We start from the raw sequence: 16,477 nt of genomic DNA, 5'->3' as shown, positions 1-16,477 counted from the left end.
AGCTCCTTGTCAAATAATACAGTTATCAGTAAATTAGACAAACAGTACCTACATGTCTTCTACAGGGCTATGTAGGTATCAAATGTAAAACTCATGCATGGTAGCCAGCTTTGTCTTAGATTTACTTGTTCTTCTTAACTTAGCAAACTGAAACTGATCTTTGTTACCTCAGAGACTTAAACTGTTTGTGAGTCTAATAGGAAAAAGCAAAGCTAGCTGTACTAATTACCTTCTAATTAGTATCCTAGAAGAATTGTCAGTTAATGTTAGCTCATAATGAGCACATTATGAGAAATGTCCAGGAGTTGTGTGTAGTATCCAGTTCATGGTAACTGCCCAGTTATCTTTGTATGAGTGGGAGAGAGTTTCTTTTCAGGTAGATAGATTTTGTGTTATCCCTGTTACCTCAAGGATCTTCAACAAAATGAATTTGCCACATATCTAGACAACCATTTAGAAAGTGATTTTATTGTTCTCTTATTTGTTATTTAAAAGTAATAGATACTGCCTGGGCCTCAAAGGTTATCTGTTCTTTTTTTACATTTTGTTGCCGCTCTTAGTGTTTAGACTGTACTCTAAAAATATCTCAGCTAGGTTAAGTTTTGTATCTATATGTTTCTTACTTCTTTTCATTTGTTTACACCAGATTTTTATCTCAATTAATTAGTGATAATACTAACTCTTTAATCTTCCTTTTCTGCTGTGTATTTTTTAAATAGTCACACACTATGTTTACTAAGGTACTTAGTAGTATATTTAGCTTGTTCTGTGAAACAGTTGGACATCAAAGTTGTGTGGGGACCAAGCTGCTAAGTCTTCCTAAAGGGAGTTTTAGGAATTGTTCTGCTTTCTTTTAAGAAAAAAAAAAATTATGGAAGTTACTTACTTTATACTGATGGAAAAAAAAAAATGCCCTGATACAACAAATATATTTACTAAACAAGACTTGTACTATTTACAAGAGCTAGCTGTCTAAATAAATTTTGTATACTTCTCAAAGCATTATCAATAAATACATCATGTATTTATTAATAATACTTTAGGAGCTCTGGTAGCATAGTTCCTAAGGCATTTGACTGCAACCCACCAGCCACTCCTCGGAAGGAAGGTTGGGCAATCTACTGCCATAGTGATACTGCCTCAGAAACCCAAGGAGGGGTTGCTTTGAGTTGGGTTCAACTCGACGGCAGTGAGTTTTGTATTACTTTAGAAATACAGAAATTAAATAATGGATTGAACATCTTTATATTCATTATTTAGCTTAAGGGAAAAAAAATACACATTACATTTTTTCTCTCCTCTTCTGATATAACCATCTTGGATTTTTTTTTCTTCTTTTGTTTTAGAGCATGTTTTAAAAGTTTTTCTAAATCTGTATAACTATAAAGAATACATACTATTATTTGGTATATTTTGAAATAATAGAAAATAAACATTATTTTTGCTTTAACTATTCTTTTACTCAACACTGTTTTAGAGACATCCATTTTTTTCCCCCCACTGCTTTGATCTGTTCTGCTTTACCACAACTTAAAGTTCTTCAATTAATGGATATTAACTCTGTTTCTTACTTAGGTTGTAGTTCCTAATTTTTGATATTGCAAACAAATGCTGCATGAGCATTAATATGCATGTTTCCTAGGTCCCATGTGTGCATTTTCACTGTCATGTATACATAGCAATAGAATTATTAGATATCCACATCCTGAACTTTACTTAATGTTGCCAGCATTAATGTTCATAAGGTTTTCAGTGGCCAATTTTTTTCAGAAGTGAATGGCCCTGTCCTTCTTCCCAGTCTGTCTTAGTCTGGAAGCTCCACTGAAACCTGTCCACCATGGGTGACCCTCAGGTATTTGAATTGCTGGTGGCATAGCTTTCAGCCTCAGAACAACACGCAAACCACTACAGTACGACAAACTGACAGATGAGTGGTGGATTACTGAAAGGTGATCCAACAGAATGTGGAAATTATTGAACAATATCATTAATATTACATGCAAATAAAATTTTGCTGAAGATAATTCAAAACTGGTTGCAGTAGTATATTGACAGGCAACTTGCAGAAATTCAAGATGATTCAGAAGAGGACATGGAATGAAGGATATCATTGCTGATGTCAGATGGATCTTGGCTGAAAGCAAAGAATACCAGAAATATCTTGACCTGTGTTTTATAGACTATGCAAAGACATTCGGCTGTGTGGATCATAACAAATTATGGATAACATTGGAAAGAACGGGAATTCTCGAACACTTAATTGTGCTCGTGAGGAACCTGTACGTAGACCAGGAGGCTGTTGTTCAAACAGAGCAAGGGGATACTGCATGGTTTAAAATCAGGAATGGTGTGTGTCAGTGCTGTATCCTTTCACCTATTTACTTAATCTGTATGCTGAGCAAGTAATCTGAGAAGCTGGACTGTATGAAGAAGAACATGGAATCAGGATTGGAGGAAGGCTCATTAACAATCTGTGACATGCAGATGACACAGTCTTGCTTGCTGAAAGTAAAGATGACTTGAAGCATTTACTGATGAAGATCAAAGACTACAGTCTTTAGTATGAATTATTCTTCAACATAAAGAAAACAAATCCTCAAAAGTAGACCAATAAACTGTATCATGGTAAATGGAAAAGGGATTGAAATTGTCAAAGGTTTCATTTTACTTGGATCCATAATCAATACCCATGGGAGTAGCAGTAAATAAATCAGACATTCTGTTTCCCTGGGCAAATCTGCTGCAAAAGACCTTTATAAAATATTAAAGAGCAAATACGTTACTTTGAAGACTGAGGTGTGCCTGGCCCAAGCCAGTGGTATTTTCAGTCGCCTCATATGCATATGAAAGCTGGGCAGTGAATAAGGAAGACTGAAGAAGAATTTATGCCTTTGAATTGTTGATGTTGGGGAAGAATACTGAAAATACCATAAACTGCTGGAAGAACAAACAGATCTGTCCTGACAGAAGTACAGCTGGAATGCTGCTTAGAAGTGAAAATGACCAGACTTCATCTCACCTACTCTGATCAAGATTGGTAAAGTGGAGGGTCAGCGAAAAAGGGAAAGACCCTTAATGAGATGGATTGACACAGTGGCTGCAACAATGAGCTCAAGCACAGCAAGAACTGTGAGGATGGTGCACAACCGGGCAGTATTTCCTTCTGTTGCATGTAGCGTTGCTGTGAGTCAGAGCCAACTCAATGGCACCTAACAACAATGGCAATATTACCAAATTTTAAACTTTGGTGTTTGGTGTGTGTAATAGATTTCCCATGGCTCAACAGACATGCCACACTTGATATAATTTATATGGTGTATCTGTGGTTTTTATTTACATTCCCTGATTACTAACTCAGATTGGCATTTTTGTTCCCTCTTTGCTGAATTTGTTGTTCATATTCTTTGCCTTCCCTCTTATTGATTTTTAGGAACTCTTTAAAGTAGGTAATAATTACTTGTTGGATGAATGTGTTGCATATATTTCTCTCAGTCTGTGGTTAATTGATAAATACGGTTTTTGATCTTTTGATGTACTTAATTTTTTATTTTAATCTAACCAAATATGCATCCTTTGTATTCATTAATTTTTATACTTTCTGCATTTTATTAAATCTTTCACTACTATGAACCATAAAACTGTTTTCCTTTATTTTTTTCTAAAATTCAAAAAAATTTCTTTTTATATTTAGGTTTTTATAGCCACCTAAGGTTTTTATGTGCATGGTATTTGTTAAAGATTTTATGGAAACAATATATTACATCTATAGTTAATTAAAACCAAAAACCAAACTCAATGTCATCGAGTCAGATCCAACTTACAGTGACCCCTCCTTGAGTTTCCAAGGTGATACCACTACGGAAGTAGATTGCCCAACCTTCTTTCCAAGGAGTGGCTGGTGGGTTTGAAACGTCAGCCTTCTGGTTTACAGTCAAATGCCTTAGGCATATATATATATCATTTAGTTTTACATTTCAAAGTAGATACACTTCAACTAGAATACTTTTATTGTAAAGTTTATAATTATTTGCTAACAGTATAATGTAGCGCCTTTTACGATTCATCCTTATTTCAAGATAAACTCAGCTTTTAAATAAGCTAAAACATTTTTTTTACTTAGTTTTTGCAAAATAATAATATTCATTATAAAAATTTAGGCTTTTAATTAATTTTGACAGAAGCATTTTTACTTTCGTAATTTATTAATCAGTAGTCTTTAAAAGTTAAAATTTGTTCAATTTTGACATTCCTTTCAGAGTTCTGATTATAAAAAAACAGGAGAAATTGACCCTGTATCTGTAGCAAGTCCCAAAGATCCAGAAGATATTCCAACATTTGATGAATGGAAGAAAAAAGTTATGGAAGTAGAAAAAGAAAAAAGTAAGTAAGCTCTGGGATCCACCTCCCCCCTTTTTTTTCCTTAATTTTTTTTCATTTAGGAGAATAGTTTACATTTGCTTTTCTCTTTTAAATTACTGAAATAAAACTTATTTGGAGGGTTTTTAAAGTTACATCTTACCAAGGGGTTGTTGATTGTTGTTGGGTGCCCTCAAGTCTTCCAGAGTAGAACGTTTCCAGAGTAGAACTGATCTATAGGATTTTCTTGGCTGTAGTACTTACAGAAGGAGCCCTGGTTGTGCTGTGTTTAAGTGCATGGCTGCTAACTGAAATGTTCAAACCCACTAGCAGGTCCCTGGGAGAATGATGTAGCAGCCAGCTTCCATAAAGATTTACACTCTGTCATACAGGGTCACTGTGAGTTGGAATCTTCTCAGCATCAAGATTTAGTTTTGTTTTTTAATCCTTACAGAGGCAGATCACCAGGACTTTCTGGCACAGAGCTGCTGGTTAAGTTTGAACAGCCAACCTTCTGGTTAGCAGCCAAGTGCTTAACTGTTTCACCACCAGGGCTCCTTAGTTGTTGATTCCAAAAAATCCAAGCTTACTGCCGTGGAGTTGGATCTGACTCATAGCAACCCTTCCTTGGGTTTCTGAGGGGGTATCACTCCAGAAGTAGATTGCCCAACCTTCTTTCCAAGGAGTGGCTGGTGAGTTTGAACCACCAACCTTCTGGTTAGCAGTCAAATGCCTTAGGCATATGCCACCAGACTCCCAGTTGTTGATTACCTATGTGTAATTTACTTATGTATAATTGTATAGTTTTAATTAAAATTCATTCTTATACCTTATTGCATTAAGATAAAATAGATAAGGCAGAGCAGTGATTTTCGTCTCAGTTAAAGAAAATTTGAGGTATGGAAGGTCCTGAGTCATAAGGCCTTAAGAAATCATAATGACAACAACCTTTAAATTGCTACTTCTCCTTTTTCTATTGCACTTAATCATTTACTTCAAATAGAGTTGGGTTAAAGTCCTATATATATATATATATATATATATATATATTTGTATATATGTGTGTGCGCGCACATATATATGTATACCTGTGTGTGTATATATATATATTTGTCCTTCTAGAATAAGTCTCAGAGTTAAGAATTCTAAATAATTGGGGTTACAGGTAGAAAGATAATACTTCCTTAGTAGAATAAAATGTATATACAGAAAACCTTTATCTTCATGTAAAAGCTTTATTTTGTGATTTATATTGCTTAGGCATAAGTCAAGTAATAGGAACTTATTTAGTTAATTTGTTTATTGGAGACATTGTAAGATGATTGAAGTGAAGCATTTTGGTTTTATTATTTGGATTTAAAAAATATTTTCCTAAGCATTAAAACTTGTTCTTTAAAAGTACCCTTTTAATTTTGAGATCAATTGTGTTGCTTAGGATATTTTTTCAGTTATAATCATTTTATATAAGTATGTTTATAATAAGGTTTGTCTGCAGGTCAGTCAATGTATCCATCTTCTAATGGGGGTCAACATACTACCAAAAAGGTCCAGAAAAATCGAAATAATTATGCCTCAGTAGAATGTGGTGCCAAAATTTTGGCAGCTAATCCAGAAGCCAAGGTATGTTAAACTAATAACTTTATTAAGTATAGGCAGTGGTTTGTTTTCTGGGACCTCTGTTTTAGCATTAGCTTTATCCCCCCATTCAATAACAAATGCAGAATTTGCCTTTCAAAATTATTTTCATGTATGACTTATTAGTTATATTGATTGAAATAATGCTTCCTGTTTTTAGCTCTTAAAACTTGTGTGACATTTTAAAGATGAGATAGCTTAATAGAAAATGATTTTTTCTTTAAAGTAACAGAAATCATTCTGTAGCCCTACTGGTAAATTTTAGCCTTTTTAATGTTTTTTTTTTTTCTTTCCTCAAATGAATGTTTCAAAGTGCTACTTGTCTTTTAAGATCTAAAAATACAGAAATCCTAGAAAAATTTAGTATTGAAATAAATATACTTTTTATTATTTTTAAATAATAATATTTCTAAATAAATGATTCATCTCCTCTGCCCTTTTTAAATAGAGCACATCTGCTATTCTTATAGAAAATATGGATCTTTATATGTTGAATCCTTGCAGCACTAAAATTTGGTAAGTAATATAAAAGTTTAAAAAAATACTCTGTTTATGTACATATTATGTTACATTTTTGTATTAGGATTAGATTGATTTATTTGTGTCATCATTCAGTAAGCATTTTTGATTGATTGGTGCCTGTGCTGTGATTTCATACTTAGCTCTTTAGGAACAGAGTTGAAGACAAAGTGGCTTTCATTTTAAGAAAGTCACAAAAACATCTAGTCAAACAATAAGTAGTATCAAAAGTGCTGTCAAAAGGGTGGGTATTATAGGTACAAAGCTGAAATACAAGTGGGAGAGGGGATGAGGACAGGCTTCCAGGAAGAAGTAAATCCTGAGCTGAATGTTTTTTTTTTTTTTTCTTTTGTGTGGGTGTGTCACCTGGGGTAAGTGGTCTGCATGTACATTTTGTTTACTGTTGGGCTGAGAGCCAGCCCCAGGGTCCTGAGCTGAATCTTGAAGGATTCACGTGAAGTCACAGATCAGGGAGCCAAAGGAATCCAAGAAATACAAGAATAAGAGGATCATGCTAAAAAGAACATGTCTCTCCTGAGCAACTGTAGGTAGAAACCACCTGCAGTAGTTCTTTTAGGCAGGCAATAATGAAGGTACAATCAGAGCAGTGTTAGAATATGAGGATGTAAAGATAGGTTGGGCAATCTACTTCTGTAGTGATACCATCTCCAGAACCCAAGGAGGGGTCACTGTGAGTTGGATCCAACTTGATGGCAGTGAGTTTGGTTTTGGTAAAGTTACTTCGATAGTAACAAGGCTTTCAGATGCTGTGTATACCCAGTTTAAAACCAAAACAAAAAACCTTTATGTAAAGGCTGTTTACAAGACAAGACCTTACTGTCATTTTAAGTCTCATCTTCAAAGGGTGGTTTACAGTAAAATACAGTTGAAAGCAGGGAAACGAATTAGGAACCTGTTGTCATAGTCCAAGTAGAAATGAGGGCTTCAACTAAGGCATTGGCAATTAGGATACAGAGGAGAAGGGTATATTTGAAATATATTAATAGCAGGTAAAATCAAGAGACAGCTCTTGATTAATATTTGGCTATGAAGGAGAGAGGCAAGTAGGAAATCTTCCTGAATTTTGGCTTCAGTGACTGAGTCTTTGATTCTGACATTAAGAATATAGGAAAAGAAACAGATTTATGGGGGGAAATAATGTGTGATATGCCAACAGTTTTATTGATTACTTGATTTTATTGCTCAAAAACAGCTTTTTCAAAAAGTGAGGTGAACCACTGCCATTATGTTGTTTTACATATGTATGTGTATAAAATACATATATATGTAATTTTTTTTCCCCTTAAAGCTGTTGCTTATTCTTTTCTACCTTTGGCTGTCACACCATTTGGAAATGCACACCTTAAAAAAAGATAGATTTAGGTCTTCTGACTCAAAAATTAATAGTAGACTAAAGATATTAAAAGATGATTTTATAATGTTAATTTTTGCTCCTGCGTTTGGTCTGTAAATTGAATTTCAGGATATGATTATTTATTCATTTGAGATTATAATCAAAATTTTATTTTTGAAGTGTTGTTTTTATTAAATACCTGTATAAACTAAAAACCAAATCTGTTGCTGTTGAGTTGATTCCAACTCATAGCAACCCTGTAGGACAGAGTAGAACTGTCCCATAGGATTTCCAAGGCTGTAAATCTTTATAGAAGCAGACTGCCTCACTCATCTTTCTCCCCTGGAGCACCTGGTGGGTTCAAACCATCGATCTTTTGGTTAGCAGCCCAAATACTTAACTGCTGTGTCACCAAGGCTGCTTAAAAGCTTGTGTAGTCAATGACTATTCAAGTTTTCATCCACTAAAATTCAAGCCAAGATAGTCTGGGATGAAGGCATATGAAGCAATCATTTTGCTTTATTCTGGTTTGCAGAATAAGTGACCATACCAAACTCATTGCCTTTGAGTCGATTTTGTAAATCTTCATGGAAGTAGATTACTTCATCTTCCTCATGTGGAACAGCTGGTGGATTTGAACCATCAGCTTTCTGGTTAGCAGCCAAATTCCTTACCCATTATGCCACCAGAGCTCACTAAGTGACCTTAGATGATTGTTCATGTATTAATGTTTCTCCCAGGCAGCATGAATGCGTGTGTATATATGTATATATTTGTGTATGTGTTTACTGTATTATTTTATTTTTTGCATATTTGTTTGCCTTTTTGTTGTGTGGTTAAAAATCCTAACATCTTTAACTGATTTACCTGGTTTAAGTAGGTTGCCATATTTAAGCATAAGACGACTACATTGTCTTACTATAAGGAGCTCTGGTGGCTCAGTGGTTAATAAAGCATTCGCCTGCTGACCAAAAAGTTGGCACTTTGAACCTACCAGGAGAAAGATGCAGACTACTTCTGTAAAGATTTTACAGCCTTAGAAACCGTGTGGGGCAGTTCTACTCTGTCCTAAAGGGTCATTATGAGTCAGAATCAACATGATGACAGTTTGTTAGCTTGCTTTGGTCTCACTGTAGCTTAATGAGTCTTAATATCTAGTAGGGTACATTTATATCTCTCATCTTCTGTAGGCATCTGTTGATTATTCTTATTCCTTAGTATTTTTATTTTAAATTTTAGAATCAACTTGTCAAGTTCCACAAAAATCATGCTGGCATTCTTATTGGAATTGTATGGAATTTGTATGGAATCTCTAGATTGAATTTCAGGTTAATTGACATTTTAGCATATTGAGTCTTCCTGTTCGTTCATTCATTTGATGTTTATTGAGTACTTGCTAGGTGGTGATGCTGGTACTGCAATGACATTGTTTCAGATAGACTGAGATCTCAACTGCTGTAGGGATCCTATCAATCCCTGATCAATAAAGAGATTGAGCATATTTTCATGTCTATTTGCCACTCAGTTTTTCTTCTCTGAAGTGCTTGTTTAGTTTATTTCTCTGTTTTCTATTGAAGTGTTTATCATTTTTGCAGTGCCTAAGGCATTTGACTGCTAACTAGAATATTGGTGGTTCAAACCCACCAGCTGCTCTGCGGAAGGAAAAAGGGGCAATCCACTTCCATAAAGATTTACCGCCTTGGAAACCCAATAGGGGTCGCTGTGAGTCGGAATTGACTCGATGGCAGTGAGTTTGTTTTTTGGTTTAGTAGAAGTCTAGGTGTGACTTTATTATTTTGTAGATTGGATACAATCCAATAGTTCACAGTGGATGTGTTACTGAGAGTAATATATGTTTCACATGTTTTCTCTAGTTTGTGGATTTTCCTTTTGCTTTCTTGATAGTGTCTTTTGATGACTAGAAATGGTTTTAATTTTAATATAAGTGAATTTATTTGCCTTATAAAGCTTGAGTTGTCATCACAGTCCTGTGTCCATCCCACCTCAGAAATCACTCCCTACCTTGAGGTCATAAAGATACTCTCTTATTTTCTTTATAGCTTAAACATTTTGCACTTCACATTTAGATTTTTGATCACTTTGGAATAGTTTTTTTATGTGGTGTCCAAGGGGCACTCATACCCATTCCCTTTTTCAGAACTTTATCTTACTGTTTTTTTAGTAGTTCATACTTCTCCCAGTTTACAAGGCTATATTATATATGCATGGGTTTGTTTCTGTGTTCTCTGTTCTGTTCCATTGGTCAGTACCTATAGTAATACCACACTTTTTTTGGCTTTATGAATTTTAATATCTAGTAGGCCAAATTTTTGCCCCTTATTTTTCATTGGTACTGACTTGGCTCTTCTCCTGCCTTTACTTTTTCTTAAACATTTTAGACTTAATTTGTTGTGTTCCCCAAATAGCATATTGGGATTTTCATTAAATCCTTAGATGATTTTCAGATACTGAGTGTTTTTATTCATAAATAAGGTATTTATTTAAGTTGTCTTTAAATAAAATTATTTAAAAGAATTTTCTGTAACGAAAATCTTTAGTTAAATTTATTCCTGGACAGCTTATTTTCCCATTACTATTGTGAATGATCATTTTAAAATACATTTTTGTTTTTTTTCTTGTTTGCAGAGATGCAGTTGATTTCTATATATGGATCTTGTATCCAGCTATTTTGTTAAGTTCTCTTATTATTTCTAATAATTTGCAGTAGATTCTTATAGTGTTTCTATGTAGAGAATTATAGCCTCTCTACATAGTTTTCTGTATTTTCTTTGGTTAAACATTCTAATCCTAATCATTATTTTTTTTTTTTTGCCATAATAACCAGATAAAACTGATAAAATTATTTAACAGAAAACAGTGATAGTGGACATTCTGATCATGTTCTTTAATTTGAATTTAACCTTGAACCATTAAATGTGTTGTTTGTAGATTTTTTTGTAGCTATTTTTTTTTTGTTCGTTTGTTAGATTAAGAAAGTTCCCTTTTGCTGGTTTGTCAAGGATTTTTTTTAAAAAGTCAGTTTATTAGATGCTCTTTATACATCTCTTAATTATTTATTTGCTTTTCCTCATTTTAACTTATTAATATGAGGAATTACATTTATAGGTTATGAGATAGCACTCCTGAATTCCTGGAATAAACACAAACTTGGTGGAGATTATTTTATTTGGTTTGCTAAAGTTTTCTTTAGGATCTTTATTGAGATTTGTACAACTTGCTTTTTGTGTGTGTTTTTGGTTAGAGAATGTACCTCCTTTTCCTGATTTCTGGAAGAGTTTATATAAGATTAGAAGGATGTAAGTCTGGTTTCACTACTTACTGGTTAAGTGACTATTACTTAGGGTTTTTGATTGTGCTTCTTTAACAGACCAAATGACTGTGGTTTAAGTGAGAAATTTAATTTTCTCTGACATTACAGTAGCCTGAGCTCTGACAGGTGGAAGCAGGGATTAGGGCTGTTCTGTAGCAACAGAGATCAAGTCAAAGGGCCCACACGTACCTTCTGTCTTGTTTCTTTGTCATCCCCTAAGATGCTGCCCCTGCTTGCATTACTGAGATGATTTGTTCCTACCATATCCTCATTCTAGCTTGTAAAGTGGGAGCAAGCAAATGGAGGGCTAGCTGCTTCCTTTTAAGGGCTTGACCTGGATATTGCACCTCTGCTCACATCTCATCACCCAAAACTAAGTAACATAGCCAAGATTGGGAAATACAGTCTTTGATGAGTACCGTATGCTTAGTTCACAACTTCAGGGTTCTGTTACTAAAAGGAAGAGGGGAAGAATTAGTAAGTATTTATTAAATGATTCAGTAAAATGAAGATAATATCCCTTGCAGTTAAGTTATGAGAATTAGATAAAAGAATGGATGAGCCTGTCTTTGTGAGCCTGTTTCTGAAACTTGATTGCTTTTACCATCTTCTGGAATGTGGTTCTTTTCTTTCTAAGATTAAATAAACACTGTTATTTTAATTCTTTTTGACTTATTTAACATTTAATTGTCTTTATAATCTCATTTGATATAGTAGTTTATTAAAGCATTGATTAAAGTGTTAGATGTCATAAAAATATTTATCTTCCTCAAATGCCATCTTATATACAGTCTTCTTTTACACATATGGAACCATATTTTGTAAAACAAAAAATTTTTAAGCAGCAGTATTCCGAGGCATCTTTTGATGTTAATAAATACAAGTTTCTAGATAATTTTTAAATAAAAGCTTTATTGAAGTATAACTGCCATAAAGTGCACAAGCAATAAACTGCAACATGTCAAAGTATACAGTTTAGTAAGTTTTAACCTGTGAAACCATCACAATAATCAATACAGCAAACATATCCATCTCCTCTAAGGTTGCTTATACTTCTTTGTTTCTCCCTCTCAATTTCCCTGCTCCAATACACTGTACATTTCTATGACTGTAAATTAGTATGTTTTTTAGATTTTTATATAAATGGTATCTCTAGTTTCTAGTATCATTTTTACTGGCTGCTTGCCTATACGGACCATACTTTATTTAGTCAATCCTCTGTGCTAAACATTTAGATTGACTTTTCCCTCCTGTTCCTTATAAACCATGTTCTTGATATAGCAAAGTGTTTATACAAGGGTGGACATCTGGAGCCACTTGTCTGTCCTTGGGATAAAATTCTAAAGGTGTATTCCTAAATCAAAGGCCGTGGTACCTTTTAAAAATGATAATATGCCAAACTAACCTTGGGACTAGTCAGTTTACACTATCACTAGCTGTTCCTAATGAAATTATTTCTTCTCAAAGAATGAACTTTGTCATTGAAAAATAATCATTTTCATATGATGGGGCAAAATCAATACCTTGTTTTATTTATAGGTTCCCTTCCCCTACTTTCTAGTGCTGTATTAGGGAGCTATGCATAGGTGTTCCCTTATGGATAACTTAGGCTGAAAATCCTCTTTCCTTATATTTTAATGAGTAACTTTATGCAAGCTATTCAATGTCACATTTAATACAAACTGTAATTTTGGTTGGTTAACTAAATAATTGTCTTGTGTTCTTTTTGAAGGTTTGTTATTGAACTTTGTGAACCAATTCAAGTAAAACAGCTTGATATCGCAAATTATGAATTATTTTCTTCTACTCCCAAAGACTTTCTGGTTTCTATCAGTGACAGGTAAATTCTAAATTTAGTTTCTATAGGATCTACATTAGATCTCCAGAATAAAAATTTAAAAAATGAGTCACTCTTCAACTTCAGTCATTTTATTTTTTCTTTTAATGTACCAGTTTATATAATAGTAGTAATAATATTACTGTAGGGTAGGTACTTGTTAAGCACTTCATTTTCATTAACTCATATAATGCTTATAACAACCATATGATAATATTCCCTTATAAGATGAAGAAGTAGATAAGGAGAGGTTAAGTTGCTTGTCTTGGTCATATGATTTGTGAATGGAGGAGCCAAAATTCAAATCTAGATCTGTATTACTTCAGAGGCTTTATTTCTAACCAGTATGATCTATTGCATCTAAATATTTCTTAAAGTTATTAAGAACATACATGTATGTGCAAGTGCTTCATTTTGTATCATAAGGCATATTTTTATTAACATAGATTTTAAAACCTCTTTTGTGTGCATGTTTAGTGATAAATATACCAAAGATTACTATCATTCACATTTTGATATATTCCTTTTGGTCTTTCTTAAGCATTTTTTTATTTACTAATTCTATAAGAAATTTCATTTTTACTGACATCCTGAGATTGGCTCTTTTTTTTAAAACATACCATTTTAATGACAAACACAAAACCAAACTCACTGCTGTTGAGTCAGATCCTACTCTTAGTGACCCCTCCTTGGGTTTCCAAGGTGGTATCACTACAGAAGTAGATTGCCTAATCTTCCTTCCAAGGAGTAGCTGGTGGGTTTGAACTGCAGCCTTCTGGTTAGCAGTCAAATGCCTTAGGCACTTTTTTCCCCATTGGAGATCTTTCTTCATTCCATAAGGACTTTGAATGCCAATGATATGCCAAGTAGGTTACTGTTACTTAGATTATTTTTCTACCATTGAGAAAGAGTTTTCCCAAGGTGTTTCTTCTCTCACCTCATACTCAGAATTTCCTGTATACAGTTTTTGAAATAAATTTTCAAGACCCTTTAGAGAATTCCATCCCTTTTTCTGCCACTAGCCTTTCTCAGATCACTTCCTTTTCTCTAAACTGCAGTTTTCCCATCTGTCAAATGGCATATCAATCTCTGACACATAATGTCCATTTTATTTTAAATATAATGAGAGTTCATTATTTTGAGGAGTTCCTTAAATGCTATAGTAAACCAAAAAAATGGTTTTATAATTTATTATTCAGGAGCTCTGGTGGTAGTGCCTAAGGTATTTGACTGCTAACCAAAAGGTTGGCAGTTCAAACCCTACAGCCACCCCTTGGAAGGAAGATTTGGCAATCTACTTCTGTAGAGATACCGCCTCAGAAACCCAAGGAGAGATCTATATATGAGTCGGATCTGACTCAATGGCAGTGAGTTTATTTATTAGATTTTCTTTTAAAGGGAACAGGTGTACAAGGCCTGTCAAATTCAAATATGGTAAAAAATTATTTTCCTTTTCTTTTTCCATCAACACTTGATTTTATACTTTTCAGTATGTGAAGAGTCATACTTTCTTTTTTTAAGACAATCTTGGCTATTTTCTGTTTTGAAATCTCCAGTTCACTTGAAAGATCTGCAGACAAGAAGAAATGGTCCTGGTGCTACTTTTGTTATCTCGTTGCACTCCTTTTTAGTTGGTAGAGGTGTGATTTTTCCAGGTCTTCCTTTCTAGTAAAGAGGAACCTCTCAGTTTAGTTGGGGGGGGGGAGCATTTGTTTAACTTAAGGGCCTGTCATATTTAAACTTTATTAAATCAATTATGTTTGACTGGAGGGGAGAAAATACATAGAATATATGTTGAAGATGTGATGCAATGTCTCAATATATAGTTTATGATTTTTTTTTAAAAAGAATATTTCTGTTTTATGTTTTCTAGATATCCCATAAATAAATGGATTAAACTTGGTACTTTCCATGGTAGAGATGAGAGAAATGTCCAGAGTTTCCCTTTAGATGAACAGATGTATGCAAAATATGTGAAGGTAATGTTTACACATACAGGAATATGTTTAATAATGAATACATACTTGTCATTTATCAGAATAAGTAAGGGTAACTATACTGGTATATGGGAGCTCTGGTAGCATAGTGCCTAAGGCACTTGACTGCTAACCAGAAGGCTGGCAGTTCAAACGCACCAGGTAGTCCTCGGAAGGAAGATGGGGCAATCTACTTCCGTAGTGATACTGCCTTGGAAACCCAAGAAGGGGTCGCTATAAGTCAGGTCTGACTTGACGGCACATAACAACAACAACAACATACTTCTTAACTTGGATATATTATTTTATGAGACAAATGTTAATACAGTCCCTTTTTTAAGAATTGGAAACTTAGGCTAGATTTTTGTTGTTTGTAGCTCCAATAAAATTTCAAAATATGACCCAATTTTTTTTTTTTTTTTTTTTGGTCTTTACATAAACTATCATCTTCAGGGTATTGTATTTCTATTTTGAAGCCTAAATCATTGTTAATCACTAAAATCTTGAAAGGAGGTCAGGTTTCTTAACTTATTAGAGTATGATTCTTTTAACATTCACTTTCTTGGCATTATTATCATTGGGCCTTTACCCTTTCTTTGTATAATCAAGAGAGAGATTCTGTGTCCAGCTACCAGTTTCAAATAAAAGAATTTTAAAACACTTATGGTCTATATTCCCTTCTACTTCCTTTATCAATGGATCAAGTAGAATTATAGTTCTTGAATTAGATTTAGACAAAATAGGAAAGTTCCTCTTCCCCTCTTTTCTTTAAAATAATAGCCATACCTTAAAGTACCAGTGTTAATAAATGAGACCTTTTGAATGGCAGCAACTTTGTCTTCCTTTTCTTCTTTAAATAAGAGAACTCACAGCTATCTAATTGTCTTCTGGGATTTTACTGTCAGTATCTTTTTAAAGCATGTATTGTATTGGCTTTTATAAATGGATAATCTTGTAGTATTCCTGGTCTAAGTATAAAAGTACTACATTTCATTTTAAAAATCCAGTTGATATTCTCAGTTAATGATTCAACAATGTTCAGGAAAATGAAGATATGTTTTTGTTGAGAACTGAAAATTATTAAATGACCTTTTATATATGCAGAGCACAATTTCTATACTGTGAGGAAAAATGTTAAAAATTATTTGTCAGGTGATATAGTTGTGTTTAATTTTACAATTAAGGTAGTTCACATGCTACTAATTCTTTATCCCATCTACTTTGATGAAATAATCAAAGAATGTTTATCAGTGACATACAAAATGCCAAGTTAAAACTTCCTACATTGTTGCTTTTATACTGAAAGGATATAGAGCATTTTGGTGTTGCTTTTATAAAAAGCCATTTTTAGTACAATTGAGGCTAAAAAACAAAAAAGAACATTTACCCCTGTTCTCATTTTATAGTGATAAATTTAATATACTTTACCTTGAATTTTTCTTATCCCAAAGAAATTAAAACCAAACCTA

General features: G+C 33.6%; 1 protein-coding gene across 1 annotated transcript in view; it reads left to right on the top strand.

Annotated features, from left to right (window-relative positions):
* Positions 1–16,477, top strand: part of SUCO (SUN domain containing ossification factor) — a 126,700-nt gene that overhangs the window by 59,583 nt on the left and 50,640 nt on the right. Inside the window, exons 7-11 of the mRNA XM_007947112.2 lie at positions 4,257–4,380; positions 5,852–5,976; positions 6,440–6,507; positions 12,928–13,035; positions 14,906–15,011. Of these exons, the coding sequence (XP_007945303.1) occupies positions 4,257–4,380; positions 5,852–5,976; positions 6,440–6,507; positions 12,928–13,035; positions 14,906–15,011 (531 nt within the window). The remainder of the gene's footprint in view (positions 1–4,256; positions 4,381–5,851; positions 5,977–6,439; positions 6,508–12,927; positions 13,036–14,905; positions 15,012–16,477) is intronic.

This window comes from Orycteropus afer, unplaced genomic scaffold, assembly GCF_000298275.1.
Source record: "Orycteropus afer afer isolate SDZICR_OR568_19922 unplaced genomic scaffold, OryAfe1.0 scaffold00175, whole genome shotgun sequence".
NCBI lineage: Eukaryota > Metazoa > Chordata > Mammalia > Tubulidentata > Orycteropodidae > Orycteropus > Orycteropus afer.
The sequence above is the reverse complement of the archived record's forward strand: the minus strand, read 5'-3'. Positions and strand labels throughout refer to the sequence as shown.